The sequence below is a fragment of the Populus trichocarpa genome, chromosome 16 (assembly GCF_000002775.5).
Source record: "Populus trichocarpa isolate Nisqually-1 chromosome 16, P.trichocarpa_v4.1, whole genome shotgun sequence".
NCBI lineage: Eukaryota > Viridiplantae > Streptophyta > Magnoliopsida > Malpighiales > Salicaceae > Populus > Populus trichocarpa.
This window is the reverse complement of record NC_037300.2, coordinates 4,159,399-4,174,919: the sequence shown is the minus strand read 5'-3', so window position 1 is coordinate 4,174,919 and position 15,521 is coordinate 4,159,399. Positions and strand designations below refer to the sequence as shown.

General features: G+C 31.4%; 1 protein-coding gene across 4 annotated transcripts; it reads left to right on the top strand.

The window, feature by feature from the left end:
• The first annotated feature begins 690 nt into the window (after positions 1-690).
• On the top strand, positions 691-7,899 carry LOC7484031 (uncharacterized). Of its 4 annotated transcripts, XM_024587764.2 has the most exons (15): positions 691-902; positions 1,091-1,160; positions 1,361-1,462; positions 1,557-1,838; positions 1,947-2,206; positions 2,846-2,999; positions 3,315-3,424; positions 3,549-3,636; positions 4,060-4,392; positions 4,471-4,545; positions 5,222-5,829; positions 6,462-6,570; positions 6,689-6,868; positions 7,271-7,458; positions 7,614-7,899. In XM_024587764.2, the coding sequence occupies exons 4-14, from the start codon at positions 1,671-1,673 to the stop codon at positions 7,445-7,447; spliced, it is 2,262 nt and encodes a 753-aa protein (XP_024443532.1). In that variant the 5' UTR covers positions 691-902; positions 1,091-1,160; positions 1,361-1,462; positions 1,557-1,670; the 3' UTR covers positions 7,448-7,458; positions 7,614-7,899. The 4 variants fall into 4 exon arrangements, with proteins under 4 accessions (XP_024443532.1, XP_024443535.1, XP_024443531.1 ...); XM_024587763.2 differs by having other exon boundaries at positions 696-902; positions 7,271-7,899; XM_024587767.2 differs by lacking the exon at positions 1,361-1,462 and having other exon boundaries at positions 693-902; positions 7,271-7,899.
• The last annotated feature ends 7,622 nt before the right edge of the window (positions 7,900-15,521 follow it).

Below are 15,521 nucleotides of genomic sequence, written 5' to 3'. Positions count from 1 at the left end.
AATCAAAAGAATGGAGACCAAATATGAAAGATAAAAAAAATTGAAGGGGAATGAAATTAAAAACAAAATCTAATTTCATAAACCATTTCAAATAAAAACAAATAGTAATTAAAAAACATAGTTTAAATGTGAAGAAATAACAAAGTGAAAGACTGCTTTTATTTTTTACGGGTTAATGTGAAAATCAAAAAGAAAAAAGACAAAAAAAATTATATGCACCAAATCAAATATCCATTTATAAAACACATCGCACTTGAACAGAAGGGGAGTCGAGATGAATCTAATGTTATTCTAGAAGACATCTTATGCTATTCAAAAGGCACTGGAGCATTTCACATGATGGAGCATGTGCAAGCCTTTATATATATATATATATATATATATATATAGTCAATTATTGAACAACCCCTCTTACAACAATATTATTACAAAAAAAAAATATGAAAAGTTGTAAAGACCTTGGGACCAAAGCTATAGAAAATTTTGACTTCAAGAGCAAATGTATCATTTAACTATTTAAGAAAAATAGAAAGATGATAAAACTTATGGATTCAAGTTTAGAAAATTTTGCTTGAGGCTGAGGTCCTTTCTTAGGTCAGACTTGAGGCTGGGACTTGGGAGAGACGAGAGGTAGAGAGAAAGTTGGAAGAAAATTGAGTTCCCAAAAACAAAATTATAATATCAATTCTTTAATTTCCAAAAATCTCAAATGCAATAATGAAATTTACTAGCCCTAAAGAGAAAATTAAAACCACGAGTCGGAAGCCCGGTTCAGTGAGTCCAAGACTGTGCTCAGCCCATACGACCCGCCTGTAACGATGTTAGTCAACATAAATAAATAAGAAAAAAAAAAACCACCGCGCTTCATTTTCTTACATACCTTTCGATGTCTACCTCTCCAGGTATTTTCCCTTATTTTGTCGCATTTTCTTCCTGATTCTTGGTAATCGAATTCGTCAATTCTGCTTTTCTTTTTCTATGAAATGCCCTTTTGATTTATTGGATTCGCTCCTGCTTCGGATTTTGTTTTGGGTTTTATGAATCGTTAATCATCTGGTCAAATTCTTGAGCTAAAATGTCATATTTACAGTATTGTGGAGATGAAAGAAAGGAATACTACTTCTACGCTGAGACGAGTCTTAGTTAATTGTGCTGCCCAGGTTTGTTTTGTTTATGAAATCAAGTATAGATATTTTTTATATATATAATCACTGTACATCAATTTTTTAGCATTGTTTTAGTTCCTGTAAATGTGGAATGTGGAAAAGACGTGTTCTTTGGTCTTATGTTTGATAGATGTGAAAGAAGTGTAAAGTGTTAGTTTGATTGAATATATATATATTGATTATATGTATTGTAGGCAAAAGAATACGGGGGATGTGTTGCGGCAAAGGTTCCAGAAATTGAGCGTGATATGTGTTTGAAAGAATTTCTTGCTCTAAAGAATTGCATGCAGAATACAGTATGAAGCTTGAGTTTTTGAAGAAAGTGAACATTCTTGCTATTTTGCTTCTTTTTTTAGGATCTGCTCAAATTTATATCCTTTTGCTTGGCAGATTAGAGGAAAGGCTTGAGGGTCTCATATCTTTGATACCTTGTGGGCAGACACTGACTAGTGCAAGCATAATCTTAGTAGCTTGAATTTGAGAGGTGAAGAATTTAGGTCAGGGATGTCTGCGAAAGCATCAAGTTCGCAGCTTAGTGTTAGTTCAAGTGGGTCTGGAGGGTTGTCGCATGTTTATATTCAGCACCCTCCTTTACGATGTAATGTGCCAGGAACAAGGGGTTTATTTTATGATGATGGAAATAAGCTACTGATCTCTCCAACATCTGATCAGGTAATCAGATGTTAAAATCAGCTATTCAAAGCTCATTTTCATTGACATGATATTCTAAATGATTGTGGATTATTTGTTTTGAAATTGATATTTTTTTTGGTAATTCAGGTATTTTCATGGAAAGCTGTACCCTTTGATCCTCATGTTGCACCTACCTCTGATTCAATAAGTGAAGGGCCTATCCTATCTATACGGTATTCTTTGGATGCAAAGATCATAGCAATCCAGAGATCCAGTCTAGAGATACAGTTTTTTCATAGGGAAACTGGACAAAACTTTTGTCACAAGTGTAAGCCAGAGTCAGATAGTATACTGGGGTTTTTTTGGACAGATTGTCCGCTGTGCGATTTTGTACTAGTAAAAACCAGGTAAGACGCCCTCTTTTTGTTTAATGTGGTTATGAAAGAAAAAAAACATATTTTGTTCGTTTTAAATTTGTTAACTCTTCAATGTGTTTATTTTCCTTCAATTCTTGCTCAGAGAGGGGGGAAAAAAGGAATCAGTTGAAACTTGGGTATTGTGAGAAGGAAATGGATTTGTATTTTTTTTGTTCTATTTGAACTTCCAGCCATAATTTTTCTTTGTGAGATTCAAATTTGAAATCTAGCCATCCTGAACATAATACCAGAAAATTCCATACCTCGCTATCTACACCTTTGATGGGCTTGTTACTACTGAGACGAGGAAATTCTGTTTTCTAATATGCTAAAATTGAGATCTTCATTGCAGAACTCTCTCTCTCTCTCTCATATATATATATAGGAGACCCCTGAGTGTGATTTGGAGTTTATGCAATGTTAGGGGCATTTTATGGCACAGAGCTGTTTGCAGATGGCTATTGGTTCAAACAAAATAAAAAAAAATAGAGATAGAGATAGAAAGTTTCTCTAGCAATAGCTTCTTTAGTAGCACTCACTTCTATTCGATTTTGTCCAGACTTGGTTCAGTCTTTATATGCCATTAAGATCTTTCCTTTTGATTTCACTAAATTGGAGTTTTAATTGCAGTGGGCTGGATTTGCTCGCCTGTGATGCTGAATCAAAATCACTTAATGTTGTAGAGACAAGGAAATTGAATGTGAGCTGGTATGTATATACACATGAGAGTCGATTGGTTCTTCTTGCTTCAGGAATGCAATGCAAGACCTTCAATGGATTCCAGGTATGCCAAATTTTCATCATTGGCTTCAATTGTAATTGGTTATTGGCTGAATGTTTTTGGGCCATGCACTGTGTACATAGCATTTCTGGAATTAAAAAATCAAGCATTAACCTTGATTTCATGGGCTATGGTTTCTATAAAAGAATGTCGAGAAGATGCTGACTTGTTCAATTCTTTAGGGCATGTATTAGAAGAGCTTATTCAATGTTGACACTTTGAAATGGCTATCAGTTAAAGCTGCTCCATGGTTATGATCACTTTCTTTACTTGAAGATTCTTCTGAAAATCTGACGAGTTTGTTATTATTTTGTTCAGCTTTCATCTGCTGGGATTGTTCGCTTGCCAAAGTTTGAGATGGTAATGGCCAAATCTGAGGCTAACAGCAAGCCTGTCCTAGCAGATGAAGATGTCTATATTGCAACCATGTAGGTTATTTGGTACTCCGATTGCTAGTAGCTTAATACATATAACTTGTTCATTGACATTTTTCACCAAGAAAAGAATGATTTGTTTGCTTATATTGATGTTAAAACTTTTCAACATTGTCAGCTATGGGAGGATTTACTGCTTGCAAATTGACAGAATTGCAATGCTACTTCATTCTTATAGATTTTATCGAGACGCTGTTGTGCAGCAGGTAATTCCTTTCTCTTATTTTCTTTTCTCTGTCTCTGGTAAGCTTGGATTTTTTGTGAATAACAATTAGTCACCTAATTTTTTTTCAAGAACAGAACTGGTAGAATTTTGGAAGGTGACTGTAGAGTTGAGGAACATGCTTTGTTGCACTCTATTTAATAGGTGAAAAGTTGAACTTGATACTTATCTGTAAATTGTTAGTTGCATGAATGAGTGTTCCTGTACCTGATTTTTGTTCCCTGATTAATGTATGGAGTACCTTTCCATGGATCATAGCATTCATATAGTTATGACCAACTTGTTGAAACTCCCAATTTTTCCAAGTATTTTGTGCCTCTTTGTGTCATCTAAATACTAGACTTGTTACATAATAAGACACAAATCAGTTGCTAGAATCTGAAATGGTAATGTGCCTTTTTTGCAGGGTTCCTTGCCAATATATTCAAACAAAGTTGCTGTTAGTGTGGTTGATAATGTACTTCTTATCCATCAAGTGGGTGCTAAGGTTGTAATACTCTATGACATATTTGCGGATTCTCGATCACCCATTTCTGCTCCACTTCCCCTACTGTTTAGGGGCTTCCCCAGGTCTAATACTTCTTCCTCTCGATCTACTGCAAAAGATATTGAAATTCCAGAGGCCAGCATAAGTGATTCTGAAGCAATTATTTACGGAGATGATTGGACATTTCTTGTTCCTGACCTTATATGTGATGTTTCTAATGAGCTTTTATGGAAGATCCATTTAGACTTGGAGGCAAGTTTAACCTGTTCTATAGTGCTTTTTATTTCCCCGCATAAATGATATCTTGAAATTAGATTCTTTTGCTTGCAGGCAATTTCTGCAAGCAGCTCTGAAGCTCCATCAGTGCTTGAGTTCTTGCAACGACGGAAGTTGGAAGCTAGTAAGGTGGATGCCTTTCTTACATTTTGATATGCTCTTTCATTGTTGTAAGGGATATTTATAAGAAAATGAAATCAATTACCCAAAACCTAAATTAGTCATTTTCAATGGTGGATCTTCAATAAAATTTTAGGGATGCAAGAGAATGGCTAAAGTACAAGCTCGAAGTTTGTATTGGCAGTCAATTTTACGCATGTCAATCTTAGACAACAAATTTTGTCAAAACTCAAAAAAACAACAGTTTAAAATTTAAAATTTTTGTATTAATTTTGATGATATAATATAGAGAACATCTTGTATAAACACTATTCTTGTGTGTGAGAAAGGAAACAATATTTTGAAAACACTCTTTTAAGGAAGAAGTAAAATTGAAACCAAGGGACCAATTGCAAATAAATTTGGAGATGCAGGGACTGGATTGAATAATTTGAAAAATACAGCGACTTAAATGTTTGTAACCAAACTGTTGAAGTAAATGAAAATCCTAGGGGAGGCTGCTGCCCTCCTGTCTCTATGAGGATCCACCACTGGTCATTTTGACAAGAATAAAATATATGAGAATCAGCTAAAGGAGAAGTTACTACAAAGTGGATTTATTTTTTATGCTTTATTGCATTCATTCAATAGCCTTTCTTAAATATGATCTCTTATTGATTTGCTGGGGCTAATTGTTGTGTTTCAGGCCAAGCAGCTGTGCTTGGCAATAACACGCAATGTTATTCTTGAAAGGAGACCAGTGTCCACGGTTGCCAAGGCGATAGATATACTGCTTATGTCTTACTCCCTGTCACTAAAGACAGGCAGTTATCTCAAGGGAATAAAAACAGAGAAAACCTCACATTCTGCTGGGACACAAATTGGTATCCCCCGATCTGGTGCCAGTGCATCTACAGGAGAAGTTGATGCACATGGAACATCCACCAAACACCAATCTAGTGCCATAGTTGACAATGAATCTCCGAATAGATCTGGAAACTCCTCAACTTCGGACTCTGAGGACAATACCCAATTCAACTCAATAAAAGCAAACCCGAAAGTGAACAAGGAGAAATTATCAGGTGGTGCTGAGAGTTCTAGCTCTGAAGTTCACCCGTCATCTTTACAATCTCAGAATCTTGGACCAAGCAACAGTCCATTAAATGCTAGTGTTTCTGAAAGGCAGGAGTCTCAACTTATGTCTCCAGCAATTTCAACTGATGAGATGTATAGCTTACTGTTTGCTCCAGTTGAGGAAGAGATGGTGGGGGACCCATCTTACTTGGTTGCCATCATTGTTGAGTTTCTTCGTAGGTATGTCATTCTTTATATTTGACTCACAGCTCTGCAATGTTTCTAATGTAATTAAAATGGGTCTTACATATGTGGAAAGTGATATCATATTCTTATCAACCACTGCGTGTATGTTTATGCAAAGCTACTTCATAATGTGGAACTGGGTAACTTTAAGCCATTCTGGTTTTGCAGTTGTGTTAGCCAGCCTGTCAGGTACAACATGAAAGAAAGATAATGTGCCTTGTCTAGTATGTTTGAGCTCCTGTTAATATATATAAAAAGAATTAAGTGAAATGCATAATAAAATTCAACAATAATGCAGGTTGGTTTGTTGTTATATTATAGAATGCAGAAACAATTGCTGACTGGGTAATTATCTCTCAATTGGACCAGTTCAGAAAATAGTCAACTTGGTGATTTTCTTTCATCCAATGGACTGGGGAACTTGGGTTTTTGAAAGTGTGTATTTGATGGTTCATGTACCTATCATGTAACTTGAGCCAGGCGAGTGACTAGAAAGATGAACTGAAATGAAAAAGTATTTGGGAAAGATTGATGTAGTTTTGTTTTTCTTTTTCTTTTGCTCGTTTTGATATCTCTTATGTATATTAGGCTCGCACCTAATGACAGACTTATTTCCAATGTTGCAGTGCAAGTTCAGAAAAGATTAAAGTTCAACCAAACATCTATGTGCTGACAATACAACTTCTAGCACGCAATGAGCGATATGCAGAACTCTCATTGTTCATCATAAACAAGGTTTTGAAACATCATCTAAAAGTGTGCTTATGAAGTATTGAAATCTCTTGAATAGTCATGAAAGCTCTCTATTTTATGTTTAAACCCTTTTTTAACGAGTGCAACTGTTTCATTACAGATTCTTGAACCCTCAAAAGAAGTTGCAATGCAGCTCCTAGAATTAGGTCGTCAAAATTCCCAGATTAGGAAGCTGGGTCTAGACATGCTGAGACAGCTCTCTTTGCATCATGACTACGTGTTGCTACTAGTTCAAGATGGGTATTATCTTGAAGCCATGCGTTATGCTAGGAAGCACAAGGTAATTCTAGACTACCAACTTCAGGTATAGATGTGAATGTGCTTCGCTAAATGAGTTGTTTTTTAAAACTTTGGTATGGATGCAGCAGCTATTGTTGCATTCATGATCATGCTATTACTTTGCGTTTACTTCATGCGTGCATTTATTGATCAGAGAATCAATTATTTTGAGAGTTTTTTGTATTCTTTATTTCCTTTTCCTTCTTTTTTCTTTTTTTTTAAGTTTCCAGTTGAAGCATGGGGGGAGATGTTGTGTTATGCTGAATAAAACCTCCTGTGTATTTAATTGAGCAAAGAGAAAATGTCTTTAGTTGCTATTGTTAAGCAATTTTATCTTAAAGCTCAAATATTAGATGGAAAGGATTTCAATCGTTCCTGACAAAACAGTCCATTCATTGTCCAGGTTGTGACTGTCCGGCCATCATTGTTTCTTGAAGCAGCTGTGTCTTCCAATGATTCTCAACTCCTTGCTGCAGTGCTGAGATTCTTTTCAGATTTTACTCCAGGATTTAAAAACACTACCGACTGCCATGGATACTGTCGGATTCTCAAGGAGATGAACTCAGATGTAGCTGTTTGAATGTCAACCCGGTATCCACTTGTAACTCTAGAACGTCAAAATAAAAATTTATCCTTGGATAATGACCAAAAATACTTTAATATTTTACCCTTTCTATTCACGATCCCAGGTCCACCACTGACTGTGTGCTTATTTTTGTTCTGAATATTTGTTTATGTCCAACAAGGTTCTTGTTCTCTCTTCTTTGCTTCTGGACTCGCTGGCGGCCTTTAAATTTGGGTAGGGTGTCCAGAATCCCAATTAGCACATTATTCTGTTTGGGGGTAAGAAACGCTTTGACCTTCTATCCTCAGCAAGAGAAATGATCAGAACTTGCAGGCGACTGTTTCTATTACCTGAAAACCATTTTCACAATTTTTATGAAGTAATTTTGCTGTAATATGTCCCTATGCTTCCTTTGATTCTACATTGAACATTCGATTCCAAATATATTTGAAGTGGATAATGATGAATCCTGGAGCATGCTTGCCCATCCAAAAATATTGATGGTGGTGATGAATCAAAAGGGTGTTCTGGTGAAAAATGGTGCTCCAATGATTACATGAATGTCATCGATGGTGACAATTTAAAGCTAGGTTCGATTTGTTTTTAAATTTTAGATCTAGCTTTCAATTTGTTCTTATAAATCTAATGTTTTTAATTTTATTTTTATTTTTGGATATAGGACCATTTTCTATTCTAGCAAACCGACTAAAATACTCTCATGTGGGGTCTAGTCCAGTGTAATTTATAAAGAAAAAGGAGTTGAAAGAGACAAGTTTTAGCACTAAGTCCTCTTCATTTTTATTTTTTTCAATTTTTTTTTTTTTAATAATTAGATTAGATTTGAGTTTATTATGTGAAGGTATTTTTATCCATTTTTATGAATTATCTGCTGGAAGAATAGGTTAGATAAAACTGACAAAAACAAATATAAGAATAAAGTGACAAAACTAGTTCGAGGATGCAACCAAAAGATATTTAAAAAAAAATTAATTTTTTTATATTGTTAGATTATTTTAATGTGTTAATATTAAAAATAATTTTTTAAAAAATAAAAAAATATATTTTAATTTATTTTTAAATAAAAAATACTTTAAAAAGTAACTATTACCATACTTTTAATTATCCTTTTTGTATGTCTAAAAGATATATTAGAGAAGTCATGAGATGCAAGAATAAATTAAGTTAATTTTCTTTACAAAAAAATTAATTATGCATATACTAAGTATTTGTTTGAGATAACGTTTTAATTTGGAGTTTTTTTTTAATTTTTATTTTTTTATCAAATTAATTTTTTTATATATTTTTTATTATTATTTTGATGTATTAATATAAAAATAAATTAAAAAAAATATTTTTTCAATTTAAATGAAGAAAAATTTAAAAATTAATTATTACTATAATCTCAAAACTTCTTAAAAGTACAAAAAAGGACGCTGTGAATAACTGATCCAAGCCATTCATTTGTCACGAGACAGAGGTGAATAGAAAAACCTTTGCTGAACTTATGAACTGTTGTGATAAATCTTCATTAACGTGTTGCTGCAACTTGAATTTCACGCTTGGTTCTTGAAATCATGAAGAAGGCTTTATCTCTTTCTTCAACTGTTCCTTTCTCTTTCTTGCTCAGGAACACTATCTTTGATTGTGTCGGTTGTAAGAAGTAGGCCCAACATTACAATATAGAAGATAGGCCCAACAACATTAACTTACTGTATAATTGGTTCAACTTCCAGCTATATTATTTATGAGCGAGCGCTCTGCTGCATGTGAGATTAAATTTTTTTAATTAAAAAAAATATTCAACTTTACGCTAACATAAATTTTAATAATTTTTTTTTGAAGTGTATAAAATTAATTTAATATGACTCAATCATCTTTATAAATATAAAAATAATTAAAACGATGAATAAAAATATATTTATTAAAAACAACTTATCTCTTCTTCCACACTCTCAGCAGGTAAATTTTTTTTTCACTCTTTCTTTTTTAATTAATTGAATCCTTATTTACTTACTTTTTAGGTTAATGATTATTCTCCCATAAAAATACTATGAAACATTAACATGTTTAAAATAAATTATAAATAAAAGAAAAATAAGTCAAATATTTTAAAATAAATATTTTAAAATAAAATTATATTTTTTTATTTTATAAAATTTATTTTTAACATTAGCATATTAAAATTATTTTAAAAAATTATTTTAAAACAAATATTTTTTAAAAAAATTACTAAACTATGATTTAACCGCAAAGACAGGGCGACCCTTAATCTATTTATATTTGGGATAACAAACTTTATTATAAGGTTTTACATAAACAATTGCTGAGCATCATTATTGTTATTTTTTTTATAATATTCTCATCTACCAAACTAATTTGCGCATAAAATCTTAATTTATATATAGTGGTACCTGCTTCACTTTGTCCTCGAACAGAGAAGACAGTACTGCCATACAGCACAGATCCTCTTCTCCAGTTGTACTATGAGAACATTGAGCACTAACCACATAAATATCTAACAAAAAAGATTATTAATTAATTATATATATTTTTAAAATGATGGCTTCCCTTGTTCCATGATTTCCACTGCTCTGCACATTAGGAAGCGTTTGGTAACGCAGTTTAATCTGTATTTTCAAAAAAATTTAAATTTTTTTTTTATTAAAATTTAATATGGTTTGTATGTTTTGGATCATTTTGATGTGCTGATATCAAAAATAATTTTTTAAAAATAAAAAAACATCATTGGCATGCATTTTGACACGAAAAATTATTTGAAAAGCACCCGCAACCACATTGTCAAACAAGCTCTAACAAAAGAAAAACAACGCATTGATAGCTTGAGCTGGAAACACTGAACTTGGTTTTTGCATTGGGGCATCACTTTGGATTTTTATTTTATTTTTTACCATACAGCTAATTTTATTTTGGTTTTTTTATTTTATTTTAGATTAACATCGATGTTCGGCTCAGTTTGCGTGCGCCTTAACTAATCTCACAGTCTTTAAAATTAATAATCATATAAGCTTCTAGTGGCATTAAAATTTATAAAACTTAAACTGGTGATCTCTAGAGAACAAATCTAGATTTGACCAGTTAAGTTACACCTCTTAGTTCCTGCACTAAAAGATTTCTCGCAGATCAAACCAATTTGTGCTACAAATCGTTGTAGTTTCTCAATATGAATAAGATTAGTCCCTCGACTCCCTCCCTCCATTTTTTTCTTTTCTTTCTGTTAAATGAAGAGACTTGAACAAATCGAGAGCTAATGGAGAAATCAGACAAAATCCGATGTGCCCAAATTATGGAATGCTATCCAAATTGGGAATCCCATATAAATCTAAGAAAAATGGGAAAGAGGAAGATAACAATTTCTATATATCATCTAAAAACTTAATTGCACTCTCTTTAATCAGTAATCCAACTTTCATGACATTGTGACAAAGAAAAGAAACAAAATTAGATGACTATCCATGTTGGTTAGAAATTATCAGTCCATGAAAGAAGTTCCAAGCATCAACAAATCCTAACCTTTTCTGTCGGTGATGTATTATATCCATTGACACAATGTTAACGGAACAAAACGAGTAAATTTTTTTGAGAAGCTTTTGTCGTTAGTAAATTCATCGGTAAAATTATTATTGACGAACCACAAATTATCAATGAAATTGTTTTTTTTGTGAGTATATCGGTAAAAATTTTATTGACATAATGAAAATATAAATATTAATTGAAATTTTTTTTATAAATCTAAAAATTCTGGTAGAGTGTAACATGGAGGACCCAAAATGAAAGCCTTTTCTGTTCTTGTCATGCATGGAGCCAATGACTAGGTTACTGTAAGGTATCGGAAGATGATAGGTCGCATTAATTATGCTTAGAATGAGATGTTTCGTGTTCTTTGTTGTTATTTTTGTTTCCTATTGGATTAAGTAGAACCAAAACATTTTGGAACGTGTCTGATATGCCGACTACATAAAAAACAAGAACATGACGAGAGCCACCTAATTGATGCTATGCATGTTTCCCTCTATAGATCATTGATAAAGCTGGACGTTAGGTCTTTGATAGAGATGGAAAAGCTAGCTATATAAATATTTCTTAATATAAACTTTTATTCTATAGTCCATTGATTTATATATTAGTGTTTTTTAATGCATATTGAAATGGACATTAGATGATTGAGAAGGATAATTAATTAAGAAGAATTAATCAGCATAACTCTTGTATATGACAAGGATTATTATTATTGTTATATAACGATATGGTCACCCATAGCCTTCAAAGTTGCAAGGGAGAGCTAAGAGCTCCACCGACAATAATCAAGTGGTAAGGAATTAATTAGATGGAAAAGATATTGTTAGTTTGAATTTATTATTTGTATTTTCTAATTCATATATAAATATGTGATTATTAGAAACCTCGAGTTAACAAGCTTTCTACCGTGATATGATTTGATTCTTGAAAGTGGTTATTCATTCATGGATTACGTATAAAAGTGTTTCTTCTTAGTGTTTACTATAGGAATAGAAGCATGCTAGTTTTTATTTAAGGGGTGTTTAAGTTGCTTTTCAAAGTATATTTTGCTCGGAAATGTATTAAAATAATATTTTTTTATGTTTTAAAAATTATTTTTGATATTAGTACATCAAAATAATCTAAAAATAAAAAAAATATTAATTTAAAACAAAAAAATATTATTTTTTCTAAAATGTTTTTAAAACATAAAAATAAACAATTCAATATATTAAATAAAAATTGCTCTGCACATGCATCTTTTGTGCTCGACATCATCGTATCTACTGTATTTTCAGTTTTCTTTCATGTTCCGCATTACACTTTCTTCTACTTTTTTAAAGAGTACTGCGCTAATTATTTGATTATGGGTACTTAATACAAAAATAATTTTTTTTACAATAAAATATATTTTGAAATTAGCTCTCTTTTTTTTTTCCAAACAATTTCAAGCTACACCCTTTATATCAATTTAACACGTCAGAGAAATAAATTTTTATAAACACTGATTTTAGAGTTTTAAGATAAGAAATTCAAGAAAAGTGAACGCTACTTAATAAATCACCGAATTTATTATTTGAATTTAAAATTAAAGGAGGGAGGAAGCCCATTTAATAATCATGCAAGTATATGTGGGTCCTATCCAACCATCCCATCGATTAATTTTTAATTTACTACAAGTATACTATGGTCCACGTCATATAAATTACCTTGCCATGAACCTTAAGTCCAAAATAAAAGGAGCACACTGGAAAGTAGGGATTTTCCTTTTAATTTGTTTAATTACTTCACTTTTTTACTTTATTAATTTCTTTTTACGAGGAATTTCACTTTCCTGAGAATATAGAGATAGGTGCACATGGTTTCAGGTACAGCGGATTCCAAGCGGATGAAGAATCCGAGGAAGTTAGTGAACACCCAGACAGAAGGAATCCTCTAGTTGCCATTTGCAAATGAGTGGATGGTAGTGCAACCTTCTCTCCTCTAGCATGGGGTTATTAAAAAACAAAAAACATTACATTATACTAGAAAGATTGTCTTAAACCATAAACAAATGTAAAACCATTGTATTATTTTGATATATTTATAAATAAATAAAAATTTAAAAAATAATATTTATTTGTTGTATTAAAGAATTATTTCAATTCAAAAACTTAAGATATTATGTGAGGTTTCAAAATATAATTTATATTATTTTGTAACATATACTCTCAAGTGAAAATTCTTTGACCTTGAAACTTGAACAAACTTATATTATCTTGTGCTTATTTTTTATCAAATAAATATGGATGGTGAGATTCAAACTCCTTACCGCTTAGTCATCGAGTCTCTGATATCATATCAAAGAATTATTTTATCAAATAAATAGAGATGATGAGATTATAAGATATGATTTATATTATTCTATGATATGTTACGTTCTCATACGAGTCCTCTCTTGGCCACTGGAGGTTTATATAGTTGTTAACTTCAAGGCTCATGAGATTAGTTGAAATACACGTAAGCTGATACAAATACACATATTAATAAATAAATAATAAATAGATGATGATAGTACAAGTTACGTATTTCTAGTTTCTTTGCGCTCACGAAGCAGTTGTTCCATTGGCGCAATGTTCATGTCCTGATGGACCAAAAGAAGTGCTCTAGATGTGAATTGGTACAGAAAGGCACTAAATCTGACCAAAATCTTAACTAACCATTTATGCATTTTAGTGGGTAGTTATTTTATTTGGTTATAGTTTGGTAGTACGGAAACTTTACTTGTATTAATAATCTACTCCACCAGCAGCCTCTCTGTACACGTAAGTGCCCAAAAGATCATTCCGTGAACCTAGGGTCAACAATGGTCCTGACTGGCATTTCCCCAAGTAAATAATGTTCAAAAATACACACACATATATAGTTATTTACTATAGCAGGTGATAATTTGAATATAATATCTTTTGGGATTATGGTTTGAAAAATAAATTTAAAAAAATTACAAATTAAAATATTTTCTTAACTAAAAATTAAAAAAATAGTTTTTAATAGTATCTATACGAAACTAAACACTTTAAACCATAATTAAAATAAAATATAGTTTAAACCACATTGCATTACACTACTACATCATGGAATCTTATATCTAATCAAAGTTTTAAAAGCACATCTATGATTTGATTTCACTTCACATTACAACTGTCCCTACGTTCTTTTTTCTATCCTCATGAGAAAATAGATGAAACGAATTTATATGAATTTAATTAATTAATATTTTATTTGTTTTAGTTTTTTTCTTGGCAGAAATGCTGTTTTAAAAATATTTAAATATTTTTAAGTTCTCTTCTATACTGATGTCAATAAATTTTAAAAAATAAAAAAATATTATTTAATTATTCTCAAGCAAAAACAACTTTAAAAAACAATAAGATACGCACAATCTATTGCAATCCAACAAAACGAATTATTTGAATGGAAATAGTACATTCTTTTGAGAAAAAAACAAAAGATTCATTTGGTAGCATTCCAGTATTCCCTTGCAAAAAACAGAAATGAGTGACCACAGAATGTCATTTCACTAGAAAACTAATGGAATATATATGATTCAAAATAACTTGTGTTCTGGTATGTGTAAAACTAGCAATGAGACGATAGGGCATGCATGGTGTTTGCAGAGTCGTCCTTTTCATCAACTCTGTAGGGTTTTGAAAACAACATTAATATCAAAAAGAAAAACCATTAATTCAAATGGCTGTAATGTGAGGATTTATTATCAAAGTGCCAGTTTAACAGTGCCTGCGCATTTGTAGATCACTTCCATGCTGTCTGTCTTGCCGGCGAGCCTGATAAATGCCAATCCCCGGCGTTTTTATTCAATTTTAACGTCCAAAATAGTACAAAACGCGCGCCATGCCTATACCAACGTACCAACTAGCTAGACTCTCAAGGAATCATTTGTTTTTGAAAATATTTTTTAAATTATTTTTTTATAAAAAATAATGTTTTTTTATATATTTTTTTTATGATCTATATTAAAAATATAAAAAATTATTTTGATATATTTTCAATTAATTTTTTTTAAAAGGAATAATTTGTTTTTGTATTTGTTTTTTAAAATGTTTTTAAAATTATTTTTTTTATAAAAATTAATGTTTTTATATGTTTTTCTTGATGATTTTGATGGGTTATATTAAAAATATATATATATATATATACATAAATATTTTGATATATTTTTAATTAAAAAATCATTTTAAAAAGATACTATGTACTGTATTATTTTTTTTTCCCTATTAGGTCTTCTGATTTTAGGCTATTAGAATAGTCATTTATCATTACACGACAATAGAGAAAACTGTACGAGGAAATTATTAGATGTATATTTGCTAAATCAAGTGTGAATGTATCCTCAAACAAACCTTTTAATTAATCCCAACAAAAAATTAGATTTTAATGGAGTCGTAACAATGATATATAAAGGTTATGAAAGTGGCAATACTTGTAATAATAATAAAAAAATTAAAAAATATATATTATCACTATTACTGATATTGGCGGCCCTGATAATGATGGAGGTGGAACCGGTGGTTAC